Here is a 27487-nt window from a genome sequence, read left to right on the forward strand (position 1 = left end):
GTATTCTTTGCAGTGTAAGACATACAATAGCATGGAGTTCTGAGAGAACAGAGTAAATGAACCAGTATGTGAGTCAGCTGTGTTTTACTGTGCTGTGATGTACTTTACCCTGTACAGATCAGGTGAGTGCTGTATTTCCTGAGTTTTTTTTAATGCAGGTGTTTGAGGAGTGGAGCTTTGAGTGAAGAAGGAATCTCCATAAGGAACACATACTTCTATCATCCACAAGATTATGTCACAGGGACAATTCATGTTTAATGCAACAATGAACAGCAAATAGGCAGATGGAACATTACTCTTTTTTAATCTACTTGAATGTGGTATGGAATAACAAGGACTGCATTTAAAAAATATATATTTATGTATTTTTTTTATCCAGGAAGTCCCATTGAGGTCAGACGACCTATTTTATGAGTGAGATCTGGCCAAGAGGGCAGCTCAATAAAAATCACACATGTATCATACACAGCACAGTAACATTAACTTGGCTAACTTTGCATACAAGTTCTGAATAATGTATGTTATTTAAATGAGTTTGTATACTGTTTCTTCTGTGCAGATGTTCCGCAAACATGTGGATCTCTTATTGATTAGGATATACTGAATAAGTTTTGATTTGATTTGATAAACATATATAATGTTAAGAAAAAGTGATTCATTAAAACTAACTTGTACATTTTAAGGAGGGAGATGAGAGGCTAATATAAAAGTATGTTGGCGTATATTCAGTAGATCAATTGATAGAGGCTGTATAGGTAAGAATTACACTGTTAGTATACAAATAATATACAAATAATAACCCCAAAGGTTTCCCACCATGGCAATCACTTTGAACCCCAAATGGGGGGGGGGGGGGGGGGGATACGGGGCTGAGTTTGTGTGCACTTTGAATCCAGAGCGAATTTGAGCACGTAGACGGAGTTTTGCCGGACGATATACGCTATCGATTGGATGTTTTCCACAGCACTAAAGCGATGTCAAAGAGACAACACCGACGATACTCAGTGTCTTTATTCGAAAGGAATCCACTCCACATTTGGAGGTAAGTGAATGTAGGCTACTTTGGCGTACCGGTAACACGTCGTTATGTGAATGTGTTTGCGCCTATACAGTGTGTAGTGGTCTCGATGAAGCTAGACGTTCATTATTTTATGATATGCATGAAATTCCCTAGAAATAAAATGACACAAATATTTTCAGTAAGCATTCAGGTATAATGCATAATGATGCAGTTATAATGCATTAAAAGGCCTACTTGTCAGGAGCAACATATTATGACCACTTTATAATGACTTATAATAATCTCAATGATCTGCTAAATAACAGCCAGTTTGGTTGAGAAATGTATTCATAGTGAGACACAGCGCAAGCCTTGTTATAAAACATTACAGTTGAAGTCGGACGTTTACATACACTTAGATTGGAGTCATTAAACTCGTTTTTCAACCACTCCACAAATTTCTTGATAACAAACTATAGTTTTGGCAAGTCGGTTATGACATCTACTTTGTGCATGACACAAGTAATTTTTCCAACAATTGTTTACAGACAGATTATTTCACTTATAGTTCATTGCATCACAATTCCAGTGGGTCAAAAGTTTACATACACTAAGTTGACTGTGCCTTTAAACAGCTTGGAAAATTCCAGAAAATTATGTAATGGTTTTAGAAGCCTCTGATAGGCTAATTGACATAATTTGAGTCAATTAGAGGTGTACCTGTGGATGTATTTCAAGGCCTACCTTCAAACTCAAAAGAAATCAGCCAAGACCTCAGAAAAAAATTGTAGACCTCTACAAGTCTGGTTAATCTTTGGGAGCAATTTCCAAACACCTGAAGGTACCACGTTCATCTGTACAATCAATAGTACGCAAGTGTAAACACCATGGGACCACGCAGCCGTCATACCACTCAGGAAGGAGATGCGTTCTGTCTCCTAGAGATGAACGTACTTTGGTGCGAAAAGTGCAAATCAATTCCAGAGCAACAGCAAAGGACCCTGTGAAGATGCTGGAGGAAACAGGTACAAAAGTATCCATATCCACAGTAAAATGAGATCTATATCGACATAACCTGAAAGGCCACTCAGCAAGGAAGAAGCCACTGCTCAAAAACCGCCATAAAAAAGCCAGACTACAGTTTGCAACTGCACATGGGGACAAAGATCGTACTTTTTGGAGAAATGTCCTCTGTTCTGAGGAAACAAAAATAGAACTGTTTGGCGATAATGACCATCGTTATGTTTGGAGGAAAAATGGGGAGGCTTGCAAACCGAAGAACACCATCCCAACCGTGAAGGACGGGGGTGGCAGCATCATGTTGTGGGGGTGCTTTTTGCTGCAGGAGGGACTGGTGCACTTCACAAAATAGATGGCATCATGAGAATGAAAAATCATGTGGATAAATTGAAGAAACATCTCAAGACATCAGTTAGGAAGTTAAAGCGTGGTTGCAAATGGGTCTTCCAAATGGACATTGACCCCAAGCATAATTCCGAAGTTGTGGCAAAATGGCTTAAGGACAACAAAGTCAAGGTATTGGAGTGGCCATCACAAAGCCCTGACCTCAATCCTATAGAAAATGTGTGGGCAGAACTGAAAAGGCGTGTGCGAGCAAGGAGGCCTACAAACCTGACTCAGTTACACCAGCTCTTTCAAGAACAATGGGCCAAAATTCACCCAACTTATTGTGTGAAGCTTGTGGAAGGCTACCTGAAAGTTTGACCCAAGTTAAACTATTTAAAGACAATGCTACCAAATACTAATTGAGTGTATGCAAACTTCTAACCCACTGGGAATGTGATGAAAGACATAAAAGCTTAAATAAATCATTCTCTCTAGTATTATTCTGACATTTCAAATTCTTAAAATAAAGTGGTGATCCTAACTGACCTAAGACAGGGAATTTTTACTAGGATTAAATGTCAAGAATTGTGGAAAAACTGAGTTTAAATGTATTTGGCTAAGGTGTATGTAAACCTCCGACTTCAACTGTATAACAAGTTATAAACCATTATACCTGGATAAAGTATTACCATATTTTAAAAGTATCAATATCTGATACAGGAAATAATATTCTGACAATAATATACAAATAGAAAGATACATATAGATCTATTCAAATAACCAAGTATTATTCAATTCACTTCATCCCTGTTTTATATGCAGAAATGAAAGACAAAATATGTCTTTCTATTTGCCACCATTATATTACAAGTATTTCATTGACATTGCAAATAGACTATACAGTGTACAGCACATAGCCTACATCAGGGATTCACAAACCTGTTCCTGAGAGCTACCCTCCTGTATGTTTTCGCTCCAACCCCAGTTGTACTTACCTGGTTCAGCTTATCAACTAGCTAATTATTAGAATCAGGTGAGCTAGATTGGGGTTGGAGTGAAAACCTACTATACGGCATCTCTCCAGGAACAGGATTGCAGAGCTCTTCTCTACATTCTAGTAGCTTCCTGGCACAAGTACCTTTTTAGGAGATGCTTACAGTGAACAACAGTGGTAAAGATCTCTTTCACCACTGTTTTCATTGCATGTTCATTGAGTTAGCAACATTATTGGTTAGGTAAGGTGTCAAGGCACCTGTGTACAGTTTATATTATTCACGTTGGAACCTGGACATAAAATATAATTTGTTTGACAGTAGTAAAATGAACCCTCTCCCCAACATAAAAAAAATATGTTCACATGACTTTTCATAATAACTTGCTGTGACTTCCTGTGTAATGCATGCATCTACTTGTGAGTTCCATTTATTTTGTACCATTGGGGAGAAAGAGTGGGTTGAGAACCAGAAATCAGAATCTTTGGTTCAATATTGAACAAGGTTACCAAAAAGTGCACAGTGAATAAGGAATCATTTGTGGGATAGCTATCTCCTCTAAGCGAGGTTGGTGAATCTTTGTGTGTTTACCAATGTAGCAGGTCTGATTAAATCCCTGTCACTCCATTAATTCAACCACCTCAAAGACAATTGGTGTACCCTTTTGTATGAGTCAAATAACTGTCTTTAGGCCAACACATAGCAGTGATCTAAGTGCCACACTATGATTGTACTAACCTAAATTATATTTGTGCTGTTTCACCAAATGAGCAAAATTAATATAAACAATTGACCTTCATTGTTCATTCGAGGCTTACAGAATGAAACCAGTATAAAGATGTGAGACAAGACACTGAGTGTGCCCCTGATGGGCATATGTATATGTTTTATTTAACCTTTATTTTAAAAACCCTTGAGGTTTTGAGGATCACCTGGCGAGATGTCAGCAGGAAGTAGTCAGCGTGTACACATAACACAAGAGCACAATACAATACATTAAATACAATTACAATGGTCAATGAAATTTTCTTCTATCAGAGCTTTAAACTCAGGCAGTGACACTCTCTCCTCCAGTTTTAAAATATTTTGGTATTCAGACTTACCTTATTTGGCTCTGCAGGTGTGGCTACCTTGCGCGTTCTGAATACATTTCATTCAACCGCTGAAAACCCTCCCACTTCCTGGCCAACAGATGTTTAATTCAATGGGGTTTTCAGTATATTTACCTTAAACCATCCCTTTTAATGCGGTACACCTTTTAGTTTGAATTTTGTCGACGCGCTAGAATATATTGAGAGTACAGGTTCAGAATAATAGGGATCAATTGAAGAAAACCTTCGAAATATATGCACATTCGTCTCTGTTTCAGTATCAATTGGTAGAGAAAAAATGAGATTAGATAGATTATTTAGGTTTAGAAAGGTATTTATGAATCATTAAAAAAAATGGTTTCGAGAGCCTTTACTCATGAAAGAAATTTACACTTTCAGTTCTTCAACCCATGTTAAGGTTGGAAGATTATTGTACATATAATTATAATAAGGGGAATAGTGTACAATAGTAGTCTATTCCCCGGTCTATTGCCTGCACTATCCATGAAACTGTCTGATGACGCGGCCTAGTATTGCGCCATAGGTCGGTTTCAAACTGTTACGGCTTGGTCTGCGCTCCACTCCATTACGATTTAATCAGCCTACATTTTTTTTATATATATTATCAACTGTTACTAATGATCCTCAGCAACAAGCACATGGCCATGCCGTCGTTTATAGAGGAAGCAAATGAAGGTAAATGAAACAATATGGAATAATAATGTAGGGAACCTGAAGGGAACTAACAGTAAATTGGCATTTTAATTTGTTTGGTTATTAGGCCTAGTGATTGTCAATACTGATATTTAACATGATATAAATAGGAGACAGAGAAAGTCAGGGTAGCCTATAATGAAGACATTCGAGAATGCCCATCCCTGCAAGTTAAAAGGCCATACAATTTCAATTCTGCGTAATGGTACAGGATTTCATAAACTTTACTGCTTCAGTTTGCTGCCATATGACTGGTTTCGCATTCCCTTATCCAAACGGATTACTCATTTATTACCTAGCTCTTATCAACTTGTAAACGACAGTGCATGGAGAAGGATGTCATTTCTATCGGAAGTAGATTATTTTTCCACTTGGAACGGGTTTGTTCGCTAGACCTTATTCTGTAGACACTGCTCCGCCACACCTACATTTATTCCATCTTCCCTCAAAACGAATAGCGGGTGAATAGCATGCTATTCTCATGCCGAAATTCAAGACTGACAAACGTTATGTTGTGTAACTAACATACTGTATCCGTTAAATCGCAACCAACCATTCTGTCAAATGCGCGGTACACCAGTTGTACAGCCTGAGTATGCACAGAGCTTTCCTCTCGAAGGCAGTTAGTTGCCTTGAACGTCACACGGTAGGTAGTTTGGGCCCTCCACTGTGCCTCAAGCCCAGGAGCACTCCCACTCATTCAAGAGGCGGTGTCCAGCTGTCCTAGTAACAGTTGGCATGGAACTCTTTGTTTTGGTGACTAATAGGCTATATAGCCTAGAAACAGAGAAGACAATGTTATCTATTAGCCACCATGACTCTTGCAATGGACTTCCGCTAACACTCTGGCACAGAGCAGCACCAGGATACTGTGGCTGTGGGATGTCACATCTATAAATTATGATGGCTCTATGTGTATTTATATCACAGTTAGCCACATGAGGATATTCATTTTTTTATGATGTGTATGGATTGGCTTCAATATGTGTTATCTCATATTTAATTCCATTGGTCCCATCAATTATACAGGGTGTATATTAATCAATAATGTCTCAGGTATGTCTTTCACTATATTCCACTGATCTTATAGGACAATGAATAACAAAATATTCCATCCACGGTAATTAAATAGGACAACATTTCATTTGCAGACTGCACATCCCTCCTCTTATGAAATGTCTGTAGCGGCACCCTTCTCCGTCTCCACACAACCCCCCCTATTATGATGGACTCAAACCTCTGCCCCCAAATCATACTGGGAGGGGTTGTATAATGAGTGGGTCAGGCCATTGTTGTGGCCCGTCCACGGTGCCCATTCACAAAAGCATTCCTTGGGGTTAGCCAGCGACCCCTCTGCAGGGGGTCAGGGTACTATGGGAATATCTCATTTTAGCTGCGAACGAGACCGGGGTGAGCTTGAGATGATGAGTTTGGGACTCTGTGGAAGTTTGTGAGTGAGAGTCAATGGCTCTAAGTTTGAGAGAGAGAGACAGAGAGTGCTTTTGTGTGTGTGTGTTGTATTAGTATATGCACAATGTTTCATTGCCGATCCAAATACTGTATTTAATTGGGTGTGTGTTAGTGCCATTTTAGTTTGTTGTCTTACTCATAGGGTGTGGCTAAGCTGTGGACAAATCTTTCATCACACTACTTCATTGTACTTACAGTGCCTCACATCAACACAGGATTAGGATCAGCGTCTCTCTGTCTCCCAATTCTCAATTTAAGGTAGGTTTAACAAAATATACTGCTGTTTTCAAGTTAAACTAAATACCCTGCTCTTGTTAACACGTTGAAATCAAATCAAATCAAATCAAATTTTATTTGTCACATACACATGGTTAGCAGATGTTAATGCGAGTGTAGCGAAATGCTTGTGCTTCTAGTTCCGACAATGCAGTAATAACCAACAAGTAATCTAACCAACAATTCCAAAACTACTGTCTTATACACAGTGTAAGGGGATAAAGAATATGTACATAAGGATATATGAATGAGTGATGGTACAGAGCAGCATAGGCAAGATACAGTAGATGGTATCGAGTACAGTATATACATATGAGATGAGTATGTAAACAAAGTGGCATAGTTAAAGTGGCTAGTGATACATGTATTACATAAGGATACAGTCGATGATATAGAGTACAGTATATACGTATGCATATGAGATGAATAATGTAGGGTAAGTAACATTATATAAGGTAGCATTGTTTAAAGTGGCTAGTGATATATTTACATCATTTCCCATCAATTCCCATTATTAAAGTGGCTGGAGTTGAGTCAGTGTCAGTGTGTTGGCAGCAGCCACTCAATGTTAGTGGTGGCTGTTTAACAGTCTGATGGCCTTGAGATAGAAGCTGTTTTTCAGTCTCTCGGTCCCAGCTTTGATGCACCTGTACTGACCTCGCCTTCTGGATGAAGGGTAGCGGGGTGAACAGGGTGAACAGGCAGTGGCTCGGGTGGTTGATGTCCTTGATGATCTTTATGGCCTTCCTGTAACATCGGGTGGTGTAGGTGTCCTGGAGGGCAGGTAGTTTGCCCCCGGTGATGCGTTGTGCAGACCTCACTACCCTCTGGAGAGCCTTACGGTTGTGGGCGGAGCAGTTGCCATACCAGGCGGTGATACAGCCCGTCAGGATGCTCTCGATTGTGCATCTGTAGAAGTTTGTGAGTGCTTTTGGTGACAAGCCAAATTTCTTCAGCCTCCTGAGGTTGAAGAGGCGCTGCTGCGCCTTCTTCACAATGCTGTCTGTGTGAGTGGACAAATTCAGTTTGTCTGTGATGTGTATGCCGAGGAACTTAAAACTTGCTACCCTCTCCACTACTGTTCCATCGATGTGGATAGGGGGGTGTTCCCTCTGCTGTTTCCTGAAGTCCACAATCATCTCCTTAGTTTTGTTGACGTTGAGTGTGAGGTTATTTTCCTGACACCACACTCCGAGGGCCCTCACCTCCTCACTGTAGGCCGTCTCGTCGTTGTTGGTAATCAAGCCTACCACTGTTGTGTCGTCCGCAAACTTGATGATTGAGTTGGAGGCGTGCGTGGCCACGCAGTCGTGGGTGAACAGGGAGTACAGGAGAGGGCTCAGAACGCACCCTTGTGGGGCCCCAGTGTTGAGGATCAGCGGGGAGGAGATGTTGTTGCCTACCCTCACCACCTGGGGGCGGCCCGTCAGGAAGTCCAGTACCCAGTTGCACAGGGCGGGGTCGAAACCCAGGGTCTCGAGCTTGATGACGAGCTTGGAGGGTACTATGGTGTTGAATGCCGAGCTGTAGTCAATGAACAGCATTCTCACATAGATATTCCTCTTGTCCAGATGGGTTAGGGCAGTGTGCAGTGTGGTTGAGATTGCATCATCTGTGGACCTATTTGGGCGGTAAGCAAATTGGAGTGGGTCTAGGGTGTCAGGTAGGGTGGAGGTGATATGGTCCTTGACTAGTCTCTCAAAGCACTTCATGATGACGGAAGTGAGTGCTACGGGGCGGTAGTCGTTTAGCTCAGTTACCTTAGCTTTCTTGGGAACAGGAACAATGGTGGCCCTCTTGAAGCATGTGGGAACAGCAGACTGGTATAGGGATTGATTGAATATGTCCGTAAACACACCGGCCAGCTGGTCTGCGCATGCTCTGAGGGCGCGGCTGGGGATGCCGTCTGGGCCTGCAGCCTTGCGAGGGTTAACACGTTTAAATGTCTTACTCACCTCGGCTGCAGTGAAGGAGAGACCACATGTTTTCGTTGCAGGCCGTGTCAGTGGCACTGTATTGTCCTCAAAGCGGGCAAAAAAGTTATTTAGTCTGCCTGGGAGCAAGACATCCTGGTCCGTGACTGGGCTGGATTTCTTCCTGTAGTCCGTGATTGACTGTAGACCCTGCCACATGCCTCTTGTGTCTGAGCCGTTGAATTGAGATTCTACTTTGTCTCTGTACTGACGCTTAGCTTGTTTGATAGCCTTGCGGAGGGAATAGCTGCACTGTTTGTATTCGGTCATGTTACCAGACACCTTGCCCTGATTAAAAGCAGTGGTTCGCGCTTTCAGTTTCACACAAATGCTGCCATCAATCCACGGTTTCTGGTTAGAGAATGTTTTAATCGTTCTAGCAACGACATCTTCAACGCATGTTCTAATGAACTCGCACACCGAATCAGCGTATTCGTCAATATTGTTATCTGACGCAATACGAAACATATCCCAGTCCACGTGATGGAAGCAGTCTTGGAGTGTGGAGTCAGCTTGGTCGGACCAGCGTTGGACAGACCTCAGCGTGGGAGCCTCTTGTTTTAGTTTCTGTCTGTAGGCAGGGATCAACAAAATGGAGTCGTGGTCAGCTTTTCCGAAAGGGGGGCAGGGCAGGGCCTTATATGCGTCGCGGAAGTTAGAGTAACAATGATCCAAGGTCTTTCCACCCCTGGTTGCGCAATCGATATGCTGATAAAATTTAGGGAGTCTTGTTTTCAGATTAGCCTTGTTAAAATCCCCAGCTACAATGAATGCAGCCTCTGGATAAATGGTTTCCAGTTTGCAAAGAGTTAAATAAAGTTCGTTCAGAGCCATCGATGTGTCTGCTTGGGGGGGGATATATACGGCTGTGATTATAATCGAAGAGAATTCTCTTGGTAGATAATGCGGTCTACATTTGATTGTGAGGAATTCTAAATCAGGTGAACAGAAGGATTTGAGTTCCTGTATGTTTCTTTCATCACACCATGTCACGTTAGCCCTAAGGCATACGCCCCCGCCCCTCTTCTTACCAGAAAGATGTTTGTTTCTGTCGGCGCGATGCGTGGAGAAACCCGTTGGCTGCACCGCCTCGGATAGCGTCTCTCCAGTGAGCCACGTTTCCGTGAAGCAAAGAACGTTACAGTCTCTGATGTCCCTCTGGAATGCTACCCTTGCTCGGATTTCATCAACCTTGTTGTCAAGAGACTGGACATTGGCAAGAAGAATGCTAGGGAGTGGTGTACGGTGTGCCCGTCTCCGGAGTCTGACCAGAAGACCGCCTCGTTTCCCTCTTTTTCGGAGTCGTTTTTTTGGGTCGCTGCATGGGATCCACTCCGTTGTCCTGTTTGTAAGGCAGAACACAGGATCCGCATCGCGAAAAACTTATTCTTGGTCGTACTGATGGTGAGTTGACGCTGATCTTATATTCAGTAGTTCTTCTTGACTGTATGTAATGAAACCTAAGATGACCTGGGGTACTAATGTAAGAAATAACACGTAAAAAAAACAAAAAACTGCATAGTTTCCTAGGAACGCGAAGCGAGGCGGCCATCTCTGTCGGCGCCGGAAAATGATTAATTTGTGTGTTCTCGCAGCAAAGAGAATGTCATTTTATTAATTGACAACACAAGGGGAAAATAAAGAAGACAGTAGAATAACTACTGCCAAAATTAACTCTGATCATCTTACATTACACTTGGTGTGTGATAACAGAGCTTCCTGGATTGATCATGTACAGCACTAACAGCCAACTGTTTTACATCAGGGGTATCAGCACAACATCAGCACAGCATGCTGCACTCTCCTGGGTCCAAATGACATTGGGAAAAATATTTGACTGCATTACAAAGAAATAACAAATGCAACCCATCCTCATCATCACCAGGAAATTAAATGATTTTGTGTCTGCCTTTCTCTCACAGATTGTTACCCAGGTGAGTGCAACATGCTGTGCAGTGTGCATAAAATACTGCATCTGTAGTTAATGAATTGACATGGATTTCCCACAGATTTCACTCACCTGGTGTCCCAGGTCAGAATCAGTCCCAGATAAGAGGGGAAGGATGAAAACCAGCAGTGCTGCAGCCCTCGAAGCCCAGAGAAAATGGGGTTATTCTACACAATCTATTTCTAATTTAATTGAATTAGGACCTAATCCCAAAATTTTTTCGCCATGTCCTCTCTTCCCCACCCTCCATCCCTCCCCAGGATGTATGAAAACGCACCCGCCTTGGTGGCACCACAGAGGGTCTTGGGTGATCGTAGGACAACTCAGGAGGAGATGCTGGGCCAGACCAGGCAGGTGATCCAGGGGATGGAGGCCCTGAGACTAGAGCACCACTCTCTCCTGGAGGGCCTACTGGGGAGCCTGCACTGCCTGGAGGTGGAGGGGAGCCAGAACCACGAGGAGCCCAGCCCTGCCCAGGAGAAGGCCAGGGCCATCCGCCGCTCGCTGGACACCCTAGAGCTTGGGCTGGGCGAAGCGCAGGTCAGATACATTGAATTGTAATCATTGCAATTTGCAGATGAAGAACAGATGCTGCTGATGTAATAAATGTCTGCAGGGCAAAAACATTTTTGACATTTGTAGGATATCTCTTGTGTAGAAAAGTAAAATTCTTTATTCAATTATTTTGTTTATACATGTGGCAGGAATAAAAAATGCACAAACACGTTGTGGCTGTAGCAGCCTATGTGGGTGATGTGCAGGTCAGATGTCTATGGTACATTATATGCCAAAACTCTTAAGTTAATGTTTCAGTCTCTTAGTCAAAATCACATGTGGGACTGCGCTCAGATTTTGGATCAAGAATATCTGTTTCTTATTCTTTGTCTATCTTAACATTTGTGAGGAGGAGAACGCGTTTTTCAATTTGTAGCTAGCCACTTTGTTTCCTGTTTCACTTCTGTTTTGCCTGATGGACCTGACCGAGGTCAGAGGTTAAGGGTACTGCTTGTGGCAGCTGGGGTAAGCTTTCTTTAGCTTAGAGCAATTTGCATAGTATTGTCAGTATGTATCAAGTTAGGGTTGAGGTCATGTCATGGGAGGTCAGATGACACTTGCTTGATGTCAGCCACAGTAATGCAGCATTAAAAACTGCTGGGAACTCGGAACTCAAAAATCTCTGACTTCCGACTTCAGTGCGTTCAAGACAACTAGGAACTGTGGAAAAACTAGCACAGAGTGGGAAAAATAGTTTTGAACGGTCTTCCAACTCGGAATTTCAACTTAGGAACTCGGGCCTCTTTCCGACTTTCCAACCTAAAGATCCCTAACGTCATGATTTTACCTCTTATTTTCTGATTTCCCAGTTGTCTTGAACAAACCATAAGGCAAGACATGGTAAGAAAAACCTATGCAGTTTCAGGTTAAAGGCCTATCTGGGTTTTCCCCCATAGAAATAGAATTACGAGAACGGACATTCACATGCAAGTGATGGGTGGACTGGCGGCCATATTGTCTTTTCCAATAATTATTTTCCTACCTCCCCTTCCCTAGGTCTTGCTGGCACTGTCGGCCCACCTTAGCATGGTGGAGGCGGAGAAGCAGAAGCTGCGTGCTCAGGTGAGGCAGCTGTGCCAGGAGAACCAGTGGCTGCGGGACGAGCTGGCCAGGGCACAGTGGAGGCTGCAGGAGAGCGAGCAGAGTGTGGCGCAGCTGGAGGAGGAGAGGAAGCACCTGGAGTTCATGAGCTGCCTCCGGCGATATGATGACGACGGCGATGACCTTTCGTCCGCCGTGAGTCAATAGTCACCGCCATCACAGTTTATTTAGAGATTTTCAAGTGATTTCAAGTAAAGCATAAATACATTTTATCAGATCAAAAACAAACTTACAGGCATTAATCCACCCCATTTAGCCATCAGGAATTGTAAAAAAGAAATATGTATATTGCTAGACTAGTATAAACTTGCTCTCTCAGCATTAATTAAAAAATAAATACAGTGCCTTGCGAAAGTATTCGGCCCCCTTGAACTTTGCGACCTTTTGCCACATTTCAGGCTTCAAACATAAAGATATAAAACTGTATGTTTTGTGAAGAATCAACAACAAGTGGGACACAATCATGAAGTGGAACAACATTTATTGGATATTTCAAACTTTTTTAACAAATAAAAAACAGAAAAATTGGGCGTGCAAAATTATTCAGCCCCCTTAAGTTAATACTTTGTAGCGCCACCTTTTGCTGCAATTACAGCTGTAAGTCGCTTGGGGTATGTCTCTATCAGTTTTGCACATCGAGAGACTGACATTTTTTCCCATTCCTCCTTGCAAAACAGCTCGAGCTCAGTGAGGTTGGATGGAGAGCATTTGTGAACAGCAGTTTTCAGTTCTTTCCACAGATTGGATTCTCGATTGGATTCAGGTCTGGACTTTGACTTGGCCATTCTAACACCTGGATATGTTTATTTTTGAACCATTCCATTGTAGATTTTGCTTTATGTTTTGGATCATTGTCTTGTTGGAAGACAAATCTCCGTCCCAGTCTCAGGTCTTTTGCAGACTCCATCAGGTTTTCTTCCAGAATGGTCCTGTATTTGGCTCCATCCATCTTCCCATCAATTTTAACCATCTTCCCTGTCCCTGCTGAAGAAAAGCAGGCCCAAACCATGATGGTGCCACCACCATGTTTGACAGTGGGGATGGTGTGTTCAGCTGTGTTGCTTTTACGCCAAACATAATGTTTTGCATTGTTGCCAAAAAGTTCAATTTTGGTTTCATCTGACCAGAGCACCTTCTTCCACATGTTTGGTGTGTCTCCCAGGTGGCTTGTGGCAAACTTTAAACGACACTTTTTATGGATATCTTTAAGAAATGGCTTTCTTCTTGCCACTCTTCCATAAAGGCCAGATTTGTGCAATATACGACTGATTGAGTCTTCCACCTCAGCTGTAGATCTCTGCAGTTCATCCAGAGTGATCATGGGCCTCTTGGCTGCATCTCTGATCAGTCTTCTCCTTGTATGAGCTGAAAGTTTAGAGGGACGGCCAGATCTTGGTAGATTTGCAGTGGTCTGATACTCCTTCCATTTCAATATTATCGCTTGCACAGTGCTCCTTGGGATGTTTAAAGCTTGGGAAATCTTTTTGTATCCAAATCCGGCTTTAAACTTCTTCACAACAGTATCTCGGACCTGCCTGGTGTGTTCCTTGTTCTTCATGATGCTCTCTGCGCTTTTAACGGACCTCTGAGACTATCACAGTGCAGGTGCATTTATACGGAGACTTGATTACACACAGGTGGATTGTATTTATCATCATTAGTCATTTAGGTCAACATTGGATCATTCAGAGATCCACACTGAACTTCTGGAGAGAGTTTGCTGCACTGAAAGTAAAGGGGCTGAATAATTTTGCACGCCCAATATTTCAGTTTTTGATTTGTTAAAAAAGTTTGAAATATCCAATAAATGTTGTTCCACTTCATGATTGTGTCCCACTTGTTGTTGATTCTTCACACAAAAAATACAGTTGCATCTTTATGTTTGAAGCCTGAAATGTGGCAAAAGGTCGCAAAGTTCAAGGGGGCCGAATACTTTCGCAAGGCACTGTATGAACCCTTATATAACTAGGCAAGTCAGTTAAGAACAAATTCTTATTTACAATGACAATCTACTCAGGCCAAACCCAGATAACACACCTCTGGGACTCCCAATCACAGCCAGATGTGATACAGCCTGGATTTGAACCAGGGATTGCAGTGACATGTCTTTCACTGAGATGCAGTGCCTTAGACCACTGCACCACTTGGGAGCCACTGGGATTTAAGTCCCTACAGACAGCAACATTTCCTAGATCATGTTTGAGAACTTTATACTCAAATGCAGGTCAGACATTTTGATTAATGGTTTTTGGTGGCAGCAGTGGGATCCATGCTATAACAGAAGGCACAGAAGAAGCCAGAGTTTCTGTCAAGGTACTAAAGAGGAGACTTTTGGAGACAAGCATGGATTCAACAGTGCCACAGAATGTGTGAATGCATGCCAAGCCAACAACTTTTGGTTCCCAGAACAATTAATCAATGTTACAGATAGCATTCTAGCATCTCTAACAACTTATTTTCTCGCAAAACCATTCCAGGACAGTCCAAAAAAAATTGTGGGGTGATGACATGAACAGGGACGTTTTTCTTCCACATTGTCAATGTATCCAGAACATGAATCACCTGATATGTTCCCATAAAGTTTTGTTGGGCTTTCTTCTCAGTCAGACAGGAGTGAGAACTTAACCTCATGTTCTAGGAACAATTCTTGTTAGCTGTGTGTGCGCTAACAATAGTGATAATACAACCCTAGCTTTACTCACCAGGAAGAGATGGATTCCAGCAAGGAGACACTGGATGACCTCTTACGCAATGACGAAGAGGAGAACCAGGGCCATGGCGGTAAGCACTGGGTGGGCAGGGGATTAGAGACCGGGATTATTACTGTAATCTAAACTAGAATCGTATTCAGTATCAGAATGGCCTACTATGTAGCTTTCAAACATTCTCTGGCACAGTGAAACACTAACAGTAACAGCAATGATAGTCACAAAATAAAAACAAAATACATTTTATTCCCCTAACGACAATAGTACAATTACTAATTGTTGTAATGGTGATGGTGGTATTATTTTGTCAGTGGCACAAATTATTTGTTGCATGTATTAGAAGCTAGTATTACTAGCTAGTATTACTAGCTAGTAAACTAGCGGTAGAGATAATAGTCACAATTTCTATGCCATTAAATAAGGTAGACTCCATATTCCCTTCAGTTCAGCAGCACAGTAGCAATGTGGCGATGGCTGCCGCCAACCAGGGTGGCTACGAGATTCCAGACCGCCTGCGTACGCTCCACAACCTGGTGATCCAGTACGCCTCGCAGGGTCGCTACGAGGTGGCCGTGCCTCTCTGCAAACAGGCCCTGGAGGACCTGGAGAAGACCTCCGGACATGAGCACCCAGATGTGGCCACCATGCTTAACATTCTGGCCCTAGTCTACAGGTGAGCCCCGCGGGATGCCGGAGAATATGATGACGGACCACAGGAACGATCCTGCGTTATATTCAGTTATGTTCTCCGATGAGATATTGTTCCACCAGTTTGATAAGATTAAGACGGGATAGTGTTTGTAATGGAAAGAATCTGATCAGAGAACATAAAACATATCATAGTGATGACAACATAGGCCTATTGTCTTTATTACACTGAAGTTATGTATCCTTCAATGAGTGCTCTTATGGTCTTCCAGTCATATTTGACTAAATATGAATATCAATATTTACTTATTTTTCCCAAAACGAATTGGTCAACGTTATGGTACCATCGATTTAGGATTATGTTACTTTTGAATAGACAACAGCTAACATGAGCTAAGTAATTGATCCAGCTTTGTGCATTCCTCATGTAGGGGGCACCTAGCTTTCCCACAGATGGCAATGGGCTAGCAGGTTCTAAACTTCAAAGAAGCAGTGGCTTCCAATAGAGTAAAAATATCAGGTGTCAAATTTCAGTGTTGAAGCACATTATGATGCAGGAAGTTTATAAGGACATGGGCTCCGCCTTTTTTGGAATAGCTGCCAGGCGCAAATGTTTGTTTTTTCTTCTGTCTGTATGATTTAGTGTGGAAATCCTACCTGCCAGCCACACCATTTAATTCAAAGCACGATCCACCAACTCTGCAGCCCAATCCCAGCCTAATGTTTGACAGTGAAAGCATTCGGGTTTAACATGATAAATTGTCAGTTACTCTTCTCACATGATGGGAACCATTGTTGTTGTTGAAAACAGCCAAGATCTGCCAACCCTAACCCTGGTTTTACCCTGAGGTTGCCGTGGCGATACCCTAGTAACCAGTCCCTCCACCCCTCTCCTTCCAGGGACCAGAATAAGTGCAAAGAGGCAGCAAACCTTCTCAATGACTCGCTAGCGGTACGGGAGAGGACCCTTGGCAGGGACCACCCGGCGGTGAGTGTATGACCATCACTTTGTGTCTATGTGTGTGTATGACCATAACTTTGTGTTTGTGTGTGTTTGTCCCTGACCCCACTGTTGTGTTGCTCCCATACCTGCTTCCCCTTCCAATCCTAAGGCTGACAGCTACTAGTCACTGTAGACGTCATTGACCTAGCGGCTGTGTGAGTGTCACTGACCCTGTGTCTAATGTCCCCTACCCTCCTCTCAGGTGGCTGCTACACTCAACAACCTGGCTGTGCTTTATGGGAAGAGTGGGAGGTACAAAGACGCAGAGCCACTGTGTAAACGAGCGCTGGAGATTAGGGAGAAGGTGGGTCACTAGGTGTGTGTGTGTGTGTGTGTGTGTGCGTGTGTGTGTGTGTGTGCGTGCGTGTGTGTGTGTGTGTAAAAATTATAATAAAACATGGATTCAACAGTTTACATCAATAAAGGGATCATAGCGTTCACCTGGATTCACCTGGTCAGTCTGTGTCTCCTAAATGACTAAAATGTAAATGTAAACTGTGTGTGTGCCTGTGTGTCTGCATTTATCTAAATAGCTCATCCTACCCTAAACTCCTAACCCCTGTTGATTTAGATACTGGGTAAGGAGCATCCTGACGTGGCCAAGCAGCTGAACAACCTGGCCTTGCTGTGCCAGAACCAGGGGAAATATGGAGAGGTGGAGCAGCACTACCAACGGGCCCTGGACATCTACCAGACCAGGCTTAGCCCCGACGACCCCAACATGGCTAAAACCAAGAACAAGCTGGTGAGAGTCTGGTACCCTTTCCACACTACTGAGCTGAGCTGAGTTTTAATGGTCTGGCTTGGTTAAGCATCCATCACAGTTGATAGAAGTGTGCTGGAATGATGAAAGGAAAATACCGGGACACTAGCATCTAGTCCCAAACAGTGCCTGGGCTAGAACTCCATTTTGAAAGAACATAAAAATCCTACAATGTGATTTTCTGGATTTTTTTTTCTCATTTTGTCTGTCATAGTTGAAGTGTACCTATGATGAAAATTACAGGCCTCTCTCATCTTTTTAAGTGGGAGAACTTGCACAATTGGTGGCTGACTAAATACTTTTTTGCCCCTCTCTGTATCTCCCTTCCTCTCTTAGGCCTCCTGTTACCTAAAGCAGGGGAAGTTTAAACAAGCAGAAGTGCTGTTCAAAGAGATCCTAACCCATGCCCACGAGAAGGCCAGTGGCTATACAAATGGTAAGGACCCATCATTTACATCTTCCATTCAAGTTTTTATTTTGAAAACAGTATGGAAAATGCCTCTAGTTCCCAGCCATACCTGGATTGAAATAGTACTTTAACTCTTTCAAATCCTTGAGGTGTGCTGTGTTTCACTTAGCCTGCATGCTGGATGGGTGGGTTTGCACTTTGGGGGCTATTCTATTGGTTCCATTACACCAGTTAACTTGTCTGTCTGTCTGTCTGTGTATTTATTTATCTGTCGATACAGGGGAGGTCAAGTCCATCTGGATGCAGGCAGAGGAGAGGGAGGAACAGGTGAGCAAACTCAGCCCCTCATATTTGATCAAATCTCATTTCACCTACTACAACCATAGTAAACAATTTGCCCACACTGGACTATAACCTGCACAGCAACCAATGCTCTAACCAACTGAGCCATTATTCACCATTCTCCTAAAAGTGTGCTCCTCAGGGCAGACAGAGAGAAGGCCTGTCTATAGGAGATCAAGGTAGCTGGGACAGAACTCGCAAAGTGGACAGGTCAGTCATCTCCATGCTCCGGGTGACATTTCCACTAGGTACAGCTCTAGGATCAGCTTCCCCTCCCCTAATACCAACCTTAACCATTAGTGGGGAAAAAACTAAACTGACTCAAGATCAGCATCTAGAGACAACTTTACCAAGAAGTCATTCCTATATCGTATTTTTGTCTCTACCTTCTTGCCCTTTGTGTTGTCTGTGCCCAAGAAACCCTGTTTTGTGCTGCTGCCATGTTGTGTTGCTACCATGTTGTTGTCATGTTGTCTTGTCATGTGTTGCTGCCATGCCATGGTGTTGTCTTAGGTCTCTCTTTATGTAGTGTTGTCTCTCTTGTCGTGATGTGTGTTTTGTACTATTTTTTTATTTAATTTATTTTTATTTTAAATCCCAGCCCCTGTCCCCGCAGGAGGCCTTTTGCCTTTTGGTAGACCTTCATTGTAAACAAGATTTTGTTCTTAACTAACTTGCCTAGTAAAACATTGTTTTTTAAGATTCACCATCTACCCAGTAGTTTTCTAACTGAGTATGCTGAATTTGTCCCTTGAGTCACTGATGTATGGTCAGTTTCTCATTCTCCCTCCCTATGGTTAAGGTAAGGATTTGGGGCGGGAAAGCTGATCCTAGATCTGTGCCTAAGGCTGGGAAAATTTGTCCTACTCCATTAGGCTCATATTAGGCATGAAATGAAAGAAAACAGGCTGAAACGGGGAAGGAATACCTGAAACTGTCCAACAAGAAAGACTTGTTTTAGTTTTCTGTTGTAAAAGGTTTTGCTATGGTGTACACTAATGAATATTACCTGGCTTACACAACCCTTGACCTTTGACCCCGTGCAGTGCCACCATTACCAACACCCTGAGGAACTTGGGAGCCCTCTACAGGCGACAGGGCAAACTGAAGGCAGCAGAGACAGTGGAGGCGGCGGCCATTCACACCCCTAAACAAGTAGGTTTGGTCTGCATTTAAAAATCTATATATATATTACTTAACTTAATATAATTGTTTTATTTAACTTTTATTATTATTTGCTTGATTTATTTTTACAGTTTAGATTTATTTTTAGGAAGGGAAAAAAAGGCAAGTGTTCAGTTATAGTATGGTACACATGAATGTATTGTTCATAATGAAATTCCTATAAAAATCAAATCAGATTTTATTGGTCACATACACATGGTTAGCAGATGTTATTGCGAGTGTAGCAAAATGCTTTTGCTTCTAGATCCGACAGTGCAGCAGTATCTAACAGGTAATATCTAACAATTCCACAACAAAACCTAATATCTAACAAATTCCACAACAAAACCTAATACACACAATCTAATAAAGGAATGGGATGATAATATAGAAATATCAAATATATGGATGAGCAGTGACAGAGAGGCTAAGATGCAATAGATAGTAAAGAATAGATAGTGAAGGATACAGTATACAGTATATACATATGAGATAAGTAATGCGAGATATGTAAACATTCTTAAAGTGGCATTATTAAAGTGACTAGTGTTCCATTTATTAAAGTGGCCAATGATATCAAGTCTGTAGTTAGGCAGCCGCCTCTCTGTGCTGGTGGTGGCTGTTTAACAATCTGATGGCCTTGAGAGAAAGCTCTTTTTCAATCTCTCTGTCCCAGCTTTGATGCACCTGTACTGACATAGCCTTTTGGATGGAAGCGGGATGAACAGGCAGTGGCTTGCTTGGTTATTGTCCTTGATGATCATTTTGCCTTCCTGTCTCATCATTGTTGGTAATCATGCCTACCACTGTTGTGTCGTCTGCAAACTTGATGATTGAGTTGGAGGCGTGGATGGCCACGCAGTCGTGGGTGAACAGGGAGTACATGAGGGGGCTGAGAACGCACCCTTGTTGGGCCCCAGCGGAGTGGAGATGTTGTTTCCTACCTTCACCACCTGGCGGCGGGCCGTCAGGAAGCCCAGGATCCAGTTGCACAGGGTGGGGTCAAGACCCAGGGACTCAAGCTTAATGATGAGTTTGGAGGGTACTATGGTGTTGAATGCTGAGCTATATTCAATGGACAGCAATCTTGCATAGGTATTCCTCTTGTCCAGATGGGATAGGGCAGTATGTAGATGTGATGGCGATTGCATCGTCTGTGGACCTATTGGGGCGGTAAGCAAATTTAAGTGGGTCTAAGGTGACAGGTGAGGTGATATGATCCTAGACTAGTCTCTCAAAGCACTTTATGATGACAGAAGTGAGTGTGACAGGGCGATGGTCATTTAGTTCAGTTACCTTGGCCTCCATTGTTCCTGTCTTTGGTAGCGGTTCGCGTCGGTGGCACTGTATTGTCCTCAAAGCATGCAAAGAAGCTGTTTAATTTGTCTGGAAGCAAGACATCGATGTCCGCGACGGGGATAGTTTTCTTTTTGTAATCTGGAGGGAATAACTACACTGTTTGTATTCGGCCATATTCCGTGTTGCCTTGCCATGATTAAATGCGGTGGTACGTGCTTTCAGTTTTATGTGAATGCTGCCATCAATCCACGGTTTCTGGTTAAGGAAGGTTTTAATAGTCACAGTGGCTACTCCTATACCCTTCCTTATAAACTCGCTCACGGAGTTAGCATATACGTCAATGCTGTTATCTGAGGCTACCCGGAACATATCCCAGTCCACGTGACCAAAGCAATCTTGAAGCGTGGATTCCGATTGGTCAGACCAGCGTTCGATAGACCTAAGCACAGGCGCTTCCTGTTTTAGTTTCTGTCTATAGGAGGGGAGTAACAAAATGGAATCATGGTTAGATTTGCCAAAAGGAGGGTGGGGGAGGGCCTTGTATGCATCGCGGAAGTTAGAGTAGCAATGGTCAAGCGTGTTACTCGCTCATGTACTGCAATAGATATGATCGAATTTAGGTAGCCTTGTTCTCAAATAACCTTTGTTAAAATCCCCAGCTATAATAAATGCAGCTTCAGGATATATGGTTTTCAATTTGCATAAAGTCCAGTGAAGTTCCTTGATGGCCATCTTGGTATCCGCTTATAGGGCGATATACACGGCTGTGACAATAACGGAGGAGAGTTCTCTTGGGAGATAATGCGGTCGGCATTTGATTGTGAGAAATGATCTAATACATACAACCGTAACCATCTACAAGTAGGAAACGAGTTCACCCGCAAGTGACTTATTAATACTGATGAAATGTGAAGGTTTAGGAAATACCTGGCCAGGGAATGGCCAGGATGTGTTTATCCTCCCACAATTAGTAGTATTGCTGTGTGTTTCCATGTTGTATGTGTTCATGAGATGTGTGTGTGTTTATGCATTTGTGTGTATGCATGCTTTTGAGTTTAGGCCCGCTCATGCAATCATGGGTTCATCTGTGTGTGCGTCTGTGGGTGTATAGAGCCAGAAGCGGTGTGTTCTAGCTGCAGAGGCCTCCAGCAACAGCACGGCCATGGATCACCAATGCAGCAGTAGTGAGAGCCTGACCTCTGAGGTGATCACAGTGAAGTACGACAGTGGCCTACATGGGGGAGAGGAGGTCAGACTCAGTCTGGAATGGAATGGGGTGAGGAAGAGCACAATTCTCTACCGCTCAGGCTACGGTTACAGAGACTCATGAGCAAGGATGAAATCGTGTATATGCATTCATCATCAATTGTCCGTTTTTGTCCGTCAAAAGTTCAACTCGAGTCAAGTTTTTCCGTGGTGAGGAAAGGCAGCTTATAGTAATGGCTGGAATGGAATAAATGGATTGGTATGAAACACATTAAACACGTGTTTGATACCATTCCCTTCAATCTATTCCAGACATTTATTACTATGAGCTGTGCTGGCCTTCTAGGCAGAGTTCCTCTGTCCAGTGTCTATGTTCTTTTGCCCATCTTAAACTTTTCTTTTTATTGACCAGTCTGAGATATGGCTTTTTCTTTGCAACTCTGCCTAGAAGTCCAGCATCCCGGAGTCGCCTCTTCACTGTTGACGTTGAGACTGATGTTTTTCGGGTACTATTTAATGAAGCTGCCAGTTGAGGACTTGTGAGGCGTCTGTTTCTCAAACTAGACACTCTAATGTACTTGTCCTCTTGCTCAGTTATACACCGGGGCCTCCCACTCCTCTTTCTATTCTGGTTAGGGCCAGTTTGCTCTGTTCTGTGAAGGGAGTAGTACACAGCGTTGTACAAGATCTTCAGTTCCTTGGCAATTTCTCGCATGGAATCTCCTTCATTTCTCAGATCAAGAATAGACTGACCAGTTTCTGAATAAAGTTCTTTGTTTCTGGCCATTTTGAACCTGTAATCGAACCCACAAATGCTGAGGCTCCAGATACTCAACTAGTCTAAAGAAGGTCCGTTTTATTGCTTCTTTAATCAGCAAAACAGTTTTCAGCTGTGCTAACATAATTGCAAAGGGTTTTCTAATGATCAATTAGCCTTTTAAAATGATAAACTTGGATTTGCTAACACAACGTGCCATTGAAACACAGGAGTGATGGTTGCTGATAATGGGCCTCTGTACGCCTATGTAGATATTCCATTAAGAATTTGCCGTTTCCAGCTACAATGGTCATTTACAACATGAACAATGTCTACACTGTATTTCTGATCAATTTGATGTTATTTTAATGGACAAAAAATTTGCTTTTCTTTAAAAAACAAGGAAATTTCTAAGTGACCCCAAACTTTTGAACTGTAGTGTAGGTATTACAGGCTCAGTCAGGGAGAGGTCGAAAATGTCAGTGAAGACAGCAGTGGCTTGTTGTGTCACTTTAAAATCGGGGGACGGGCTCATTGTAATGGCTGGAACATAATTAATATAACGGTATCAAACACATTAATTTCATTCATTCCATTCCAGCTCTACTATGAGCTGCTCTCCCTTCAACTGCTCTAATTTTGCTATTTGGTTTAAATCCAGATCGTCCTGCTTAGGCTGTGTTTACAAAGGCAGCGAAATTCTGATCTGTTTTTCACTAATTGGTCTTTGGATCAGCTGTGAAAAAGATCTGCTGTGAAAAAATCTGATGTGATTGGTCAAAAGACCAATTAGTGGAAAAAATATCAGAATTGGGCAGCCTGTGAAAACGCTTAGTCTATAAAAGTATGTGCTGCCTACAGTGTGACTGTATAGCCCTACCCAGAGTATGCATGATGTATATGTACATGTATACAGACAATTGGGCCTGTGTGTGTAATTGGGGAGGACAGGCTCGTGGTAATGACTGGAGTGGAATGGTATCAAACACATGGTTTGATGCCATTCCATTCGCTCCGTTTCAGCCATTATTATGAGCCGTCCTCCCCTCAGCAGCCCCAACTGGTGTGTGTGTTTGTGTCTGTACGAGCATGTGCGTGTGGTGTGTGAGCATGTGCATACATACATGTGTACGAGCAGTTGCATGCATACATGTGGGTGAGCATGTGTGTGTAACCCTCCCTTGCTCTCTCTCCCCGTAGGATGACCGTGGCTCCCTGAAGAGAAGCAGCTCCTTCAGTAAGCTGCGCGCCTCCATTCGACGGAGCAGCGAGAAGCTCGTCCGCCGACTGAAGGGGGACAAAAACCCTGGCTAACCAGTCCCATGTCTGACTAGGCTTCACAGTTCACACCCTTGCCACAACAGAGGGCGGGGCAGTGGGCATGTATGGGGCACCAAGGCCCAGGCCTCAATTTAACAATGCCTAACCCCCAGGCACTTGTAGATCTGAAAGCATTGGATAGGTATAAACAATATACAACCTAGTGGGGAAAAAAGCAGGGCCATATTACTAAATGCAATACTTTCTGAAATACAGTGATTATGCGCCTGGGATGTGGTTGTTTCAAATAGAACCCCATTGTCTTACATCAGATAGCATAACTTTTGTTTGCACTGATCGGTAGAGGGACTAACAGTCGAAGAAGTAGGAGTGGCGCCACCTGTTGAAAGACAATGACTGAATCCTAGCCCTTAGCTTCCATTTGTTGGTACTCTTTTGATTCCCTTTCAACATGACTGGACTGAACAAAGCTGTAGATGGAAAGCTTGGCCATTACCGTCCCAACCCTAAAGCATTGTGAGATTCTGATACAGTACCATCGCCTTATTCTATGCCAGCCATATTTGCACCACCTGGGTATTGGTAATGTAACGGTAGCTCAAGCTTGTTTCTCAAACTAATGAGATGCGCCCTTTGATTATCTGTCTATGTGTAGCAAATGGGAGAACTGTAAAACTCACTCCTTAACCTGAAGTGTCACTATTTGTGCCATTGGAAAAGTCCTTTTCAATAGTGCGACAGGTTAGAACACTTCAGGAGGGAGGTCACGTGTGTTTGCGGGGCAGAGGTCCTGAGTTGGAAGTCTCGATATGAGTCGATCAAGGGGAAGCGGTACTCGCTAAGCAAGCAGCGTGACGTCCTTTATATATGTAGTAGACATGACTTGGCTCAAGCTACTGACATTCTCAACCCCTTCATTTACGTTTCATTTAATGTCTTGTTTATATGTGAACATTTCTCTGTAAAAACTGTAGAAATGGTAGAAATGTTTAAGAGCCAGGTTGTGCACATTTTCATGTGATTTTCATGTGATTTTTAAACACCTGCTGGATGAAAAAAGTAGAGAATTTCACATCGTAGTTGCATTTAAATATACACAGAGTATACCAAACATTAGGAACAACTTTCTAATATTGAGTTGCACCCCCCCCATTTTGCCCTCAGAACAGCCTCAGTTTGTCTGGGCATGGACTCTACAAGGTGTCGAAAGCGTTCCACAGGGATGCTGGCCCATGTTGACTCCAATGCTTCACACAGTTGTGTCAAGTTGGCTGGATGTCCTTTGGGTGGTGGACCATTCTTGATACATAGGGGAAACTGTTGAGCGTGAAAAACCCAGCAGCGTTGCAGTTCTTGACACAAACCGGTGCACTTGGCACCTACTACCATACCCCGTTTAAACAAACTTAAATCTTTTGTCTTGCCAATTCACCCTCTGAATGGCACACATACACAATCCATGTCCCTATTATCTCAAGGCTTAAAAATCCTTCTTTAACTGGTCTCCTCCCCTTCATCTACACTGATTGAAGTGGATTTAACAAGTGACATCAATAAGGGATCATAGTTTTCACATGGATTTACCTGGTCAGTCTGTCATGGAAAGATCAAATCAATCACGTTCACAGATATCTCATTCAAGGTAAACGCTGCAGATGTGAGCTCAATTGGAATCAACCGTTAAGCGTCAAGCAGGCTGTAATGCTTAAGATTGAAACCTGGCCATAAAGGAAAAATCCACTGAAAAACTATATTTCGGTATTTTTTTAATTAGTCCAGTTAATACAGTCCCAAAATGTTTTGCATGTCAGCAGTCAAGTTTTTTGGACTAACTCAGGGCACACAGGTCAAAGAGGTGTGCCCAATCACAAGAATAGTTCATGTTTGAGGGTGTTATTTTAAGAAACCTAATGCAAATGGTAAATCTAAGTGCTGGCATAGTGCTATAGGTCCAGGGGTGTGTCAGAAATATTTTTGCTATTTTCACAGCAGTAATGAACACAATAGTTGGCAGAAGGCCGAAAGGGCTGGGTTTTGACGAATAGACAAGTTTTAGGTGTAATGAGGGCTTGGCCGCTCACTGGCCAATCAAGGCATTCCATGGCTTAATACCTCATGCATTTTTCGCAAAATCTGTATATTATTGCGTTGTCATCAACTCCAATTCGGCTAGGGGCACAGAATATTCTCATCCTAGTCGATTGTGGATTGATACTACAGTTTATTAAATAGCATAGGCAACAGTAACTAGTGATAGCAACACTATTAAAAAAAATCCACTGTTTGCTCAATATCTTTGGAGTGTTGACAGTCAAGATTGTTGTAATTAGCTTCAATGAGTATAGGCCTTTATGCATCGCACTTATCCGCAAATAAAAAATACTAGTCTTCCGTAAATTGTATTGTATGTGTGAGGCATGTTCTCAATAAACAAGATATAGCCTTGGCCTACTGTCGATACAGCGTTAAAGTACTGAAAATGTTGAATAGCCTGTGTTTGGAGGAGCGAGTCTTTGGCAACTGGACAAGAGGTGGTCTTTGGAAATGGATACAAGCCATATGTTATGCACTGCAGGTAGGCGTATGTTAATTGTGAATATTGGCAAAAGTCACAAGTATACATTTTAGAAATGTTTTATGGATAGGCTCTTTGGCTAATACATGGCCGGGATAAGAAAAATACAGTAGACACATTGCTGTTGAAACAGCTTTCGTTATACTAGGGTAAGGGTGGCCTACTATAGGGGCTTGTTTTTTTTAAATCAAATGAAATGGAAAACAAGCCATTGTTACAGGAAAATAACTTAAATGCTTCTAAATATGAGTTTCACCGGATTGTCTCAGCTCTCGTTCCAAGATGGTTAGGCCTTTATAGCCTACATGTATGGAGTTTTAACGCACATCCCAAATAATAAAATGCGCTGTAATACCCTACATACTGTAGGTGTGACGTTGCACAGGATGTATTCACTGTTTTGACAAATTTGATATTTTAACAAAGCTCTGGTGATTTAAGATTTATTGGTGATTAAGATTTATTTGAAAGCGGTCTCATAAACCAAACACTTAATCGATAGTCTTGACCACTTGGCGAATGTATTGGGTATGACATAAAAAAACAGCCTTCATTGAGAGGGGATGCTATGCTTGGTTTTTAATCAAATTAAACGAAATTGGGGGGGGGGAAACGAGGAATAAGGCACAAAAAGCACACAAAAAAAGCAAAAAGCACAGCTCTTGTTCCATGTGCGTCAAGGCTGACTGCGCTTCCGCTGTCAAAATCCATGCCATTACCAACCGTGTTACCACTAAGACCAGCATTCAGTTGCTCTTAAATATCCCCACCAGGCCCATACTGGAAATTGGCACTTTGGGGCACTTTTAAGGACACACTTCGGATATTACCACCTCAGCGCAAGCGAGCTCATATAATACAGTCA

General features: G+C 42.6%; 1 protein-coding gene across 4 annotated transcripts; it reads left to right on the forward strand.

Annotated features, from left to right (window-relative positions):
- LOC110529731 (kinesin light chain 1) lies at positions 1 to 26493 on the forward strand. 4 transcript variants are annotated; one of them, XM_036985221.2, is made up of 15 exons: positions 1 to 1042; positions 6812 to 6872; positions 11072 to 11351; positions 12363 to 12602; positions 15173 to 15248; positions 15620 to 15848; positions 16724 to 16811; positions 17029 to 17130; positions 17398 to 17571; positions 17926 to 18025; positions 18279 to 18325; positions 18471 to 18550; positions 19387 to 19495; positions 21915 to 22079; positions 23967 to 26493. In XM_036985221.2, the coding sequence occupies exons 1-15, from the start codon at positions 952 to 954 to the stop codon at positions 24078 to 24080; spliced, it is 1956 nt and encodes a 651-aa protein (XP_036841116.2). In that variant the 5' UTR covers positions 1 to 951; the 3' UTR covers positions 24081 to 26493. The 4 variants fall into 4 exon arrangements, with proteins under 4 accessions (XP_036841116.2, XP_036841117.2, XP_036841118.2 ...); XM_036985222.2 differs by having other exon boundaries at positions 18483 to 18550; XM_036985223.2 differs by lacking the exon at positions 6812 to 6872 and having other exon boundaries at positions 842 to 1042.
- Positions 26494 to 27487: the final 994 nt, after the last annotated feature.

This window comes from Oncorhynchus mykiss, chromosome 8, assembly GCF_057628025.1.
Source record: "Oncorhynchus mykiss isolate SJ-2025 chromosome 8, ASM5762802v1, whole genome shotgun sequence".
NCBI lineage: Eukaryota > Metazoa > Chordata > Actinopteri > Salmoniformes > Salmonidae > Oncorhynchus > Oncorhynchus mykiss.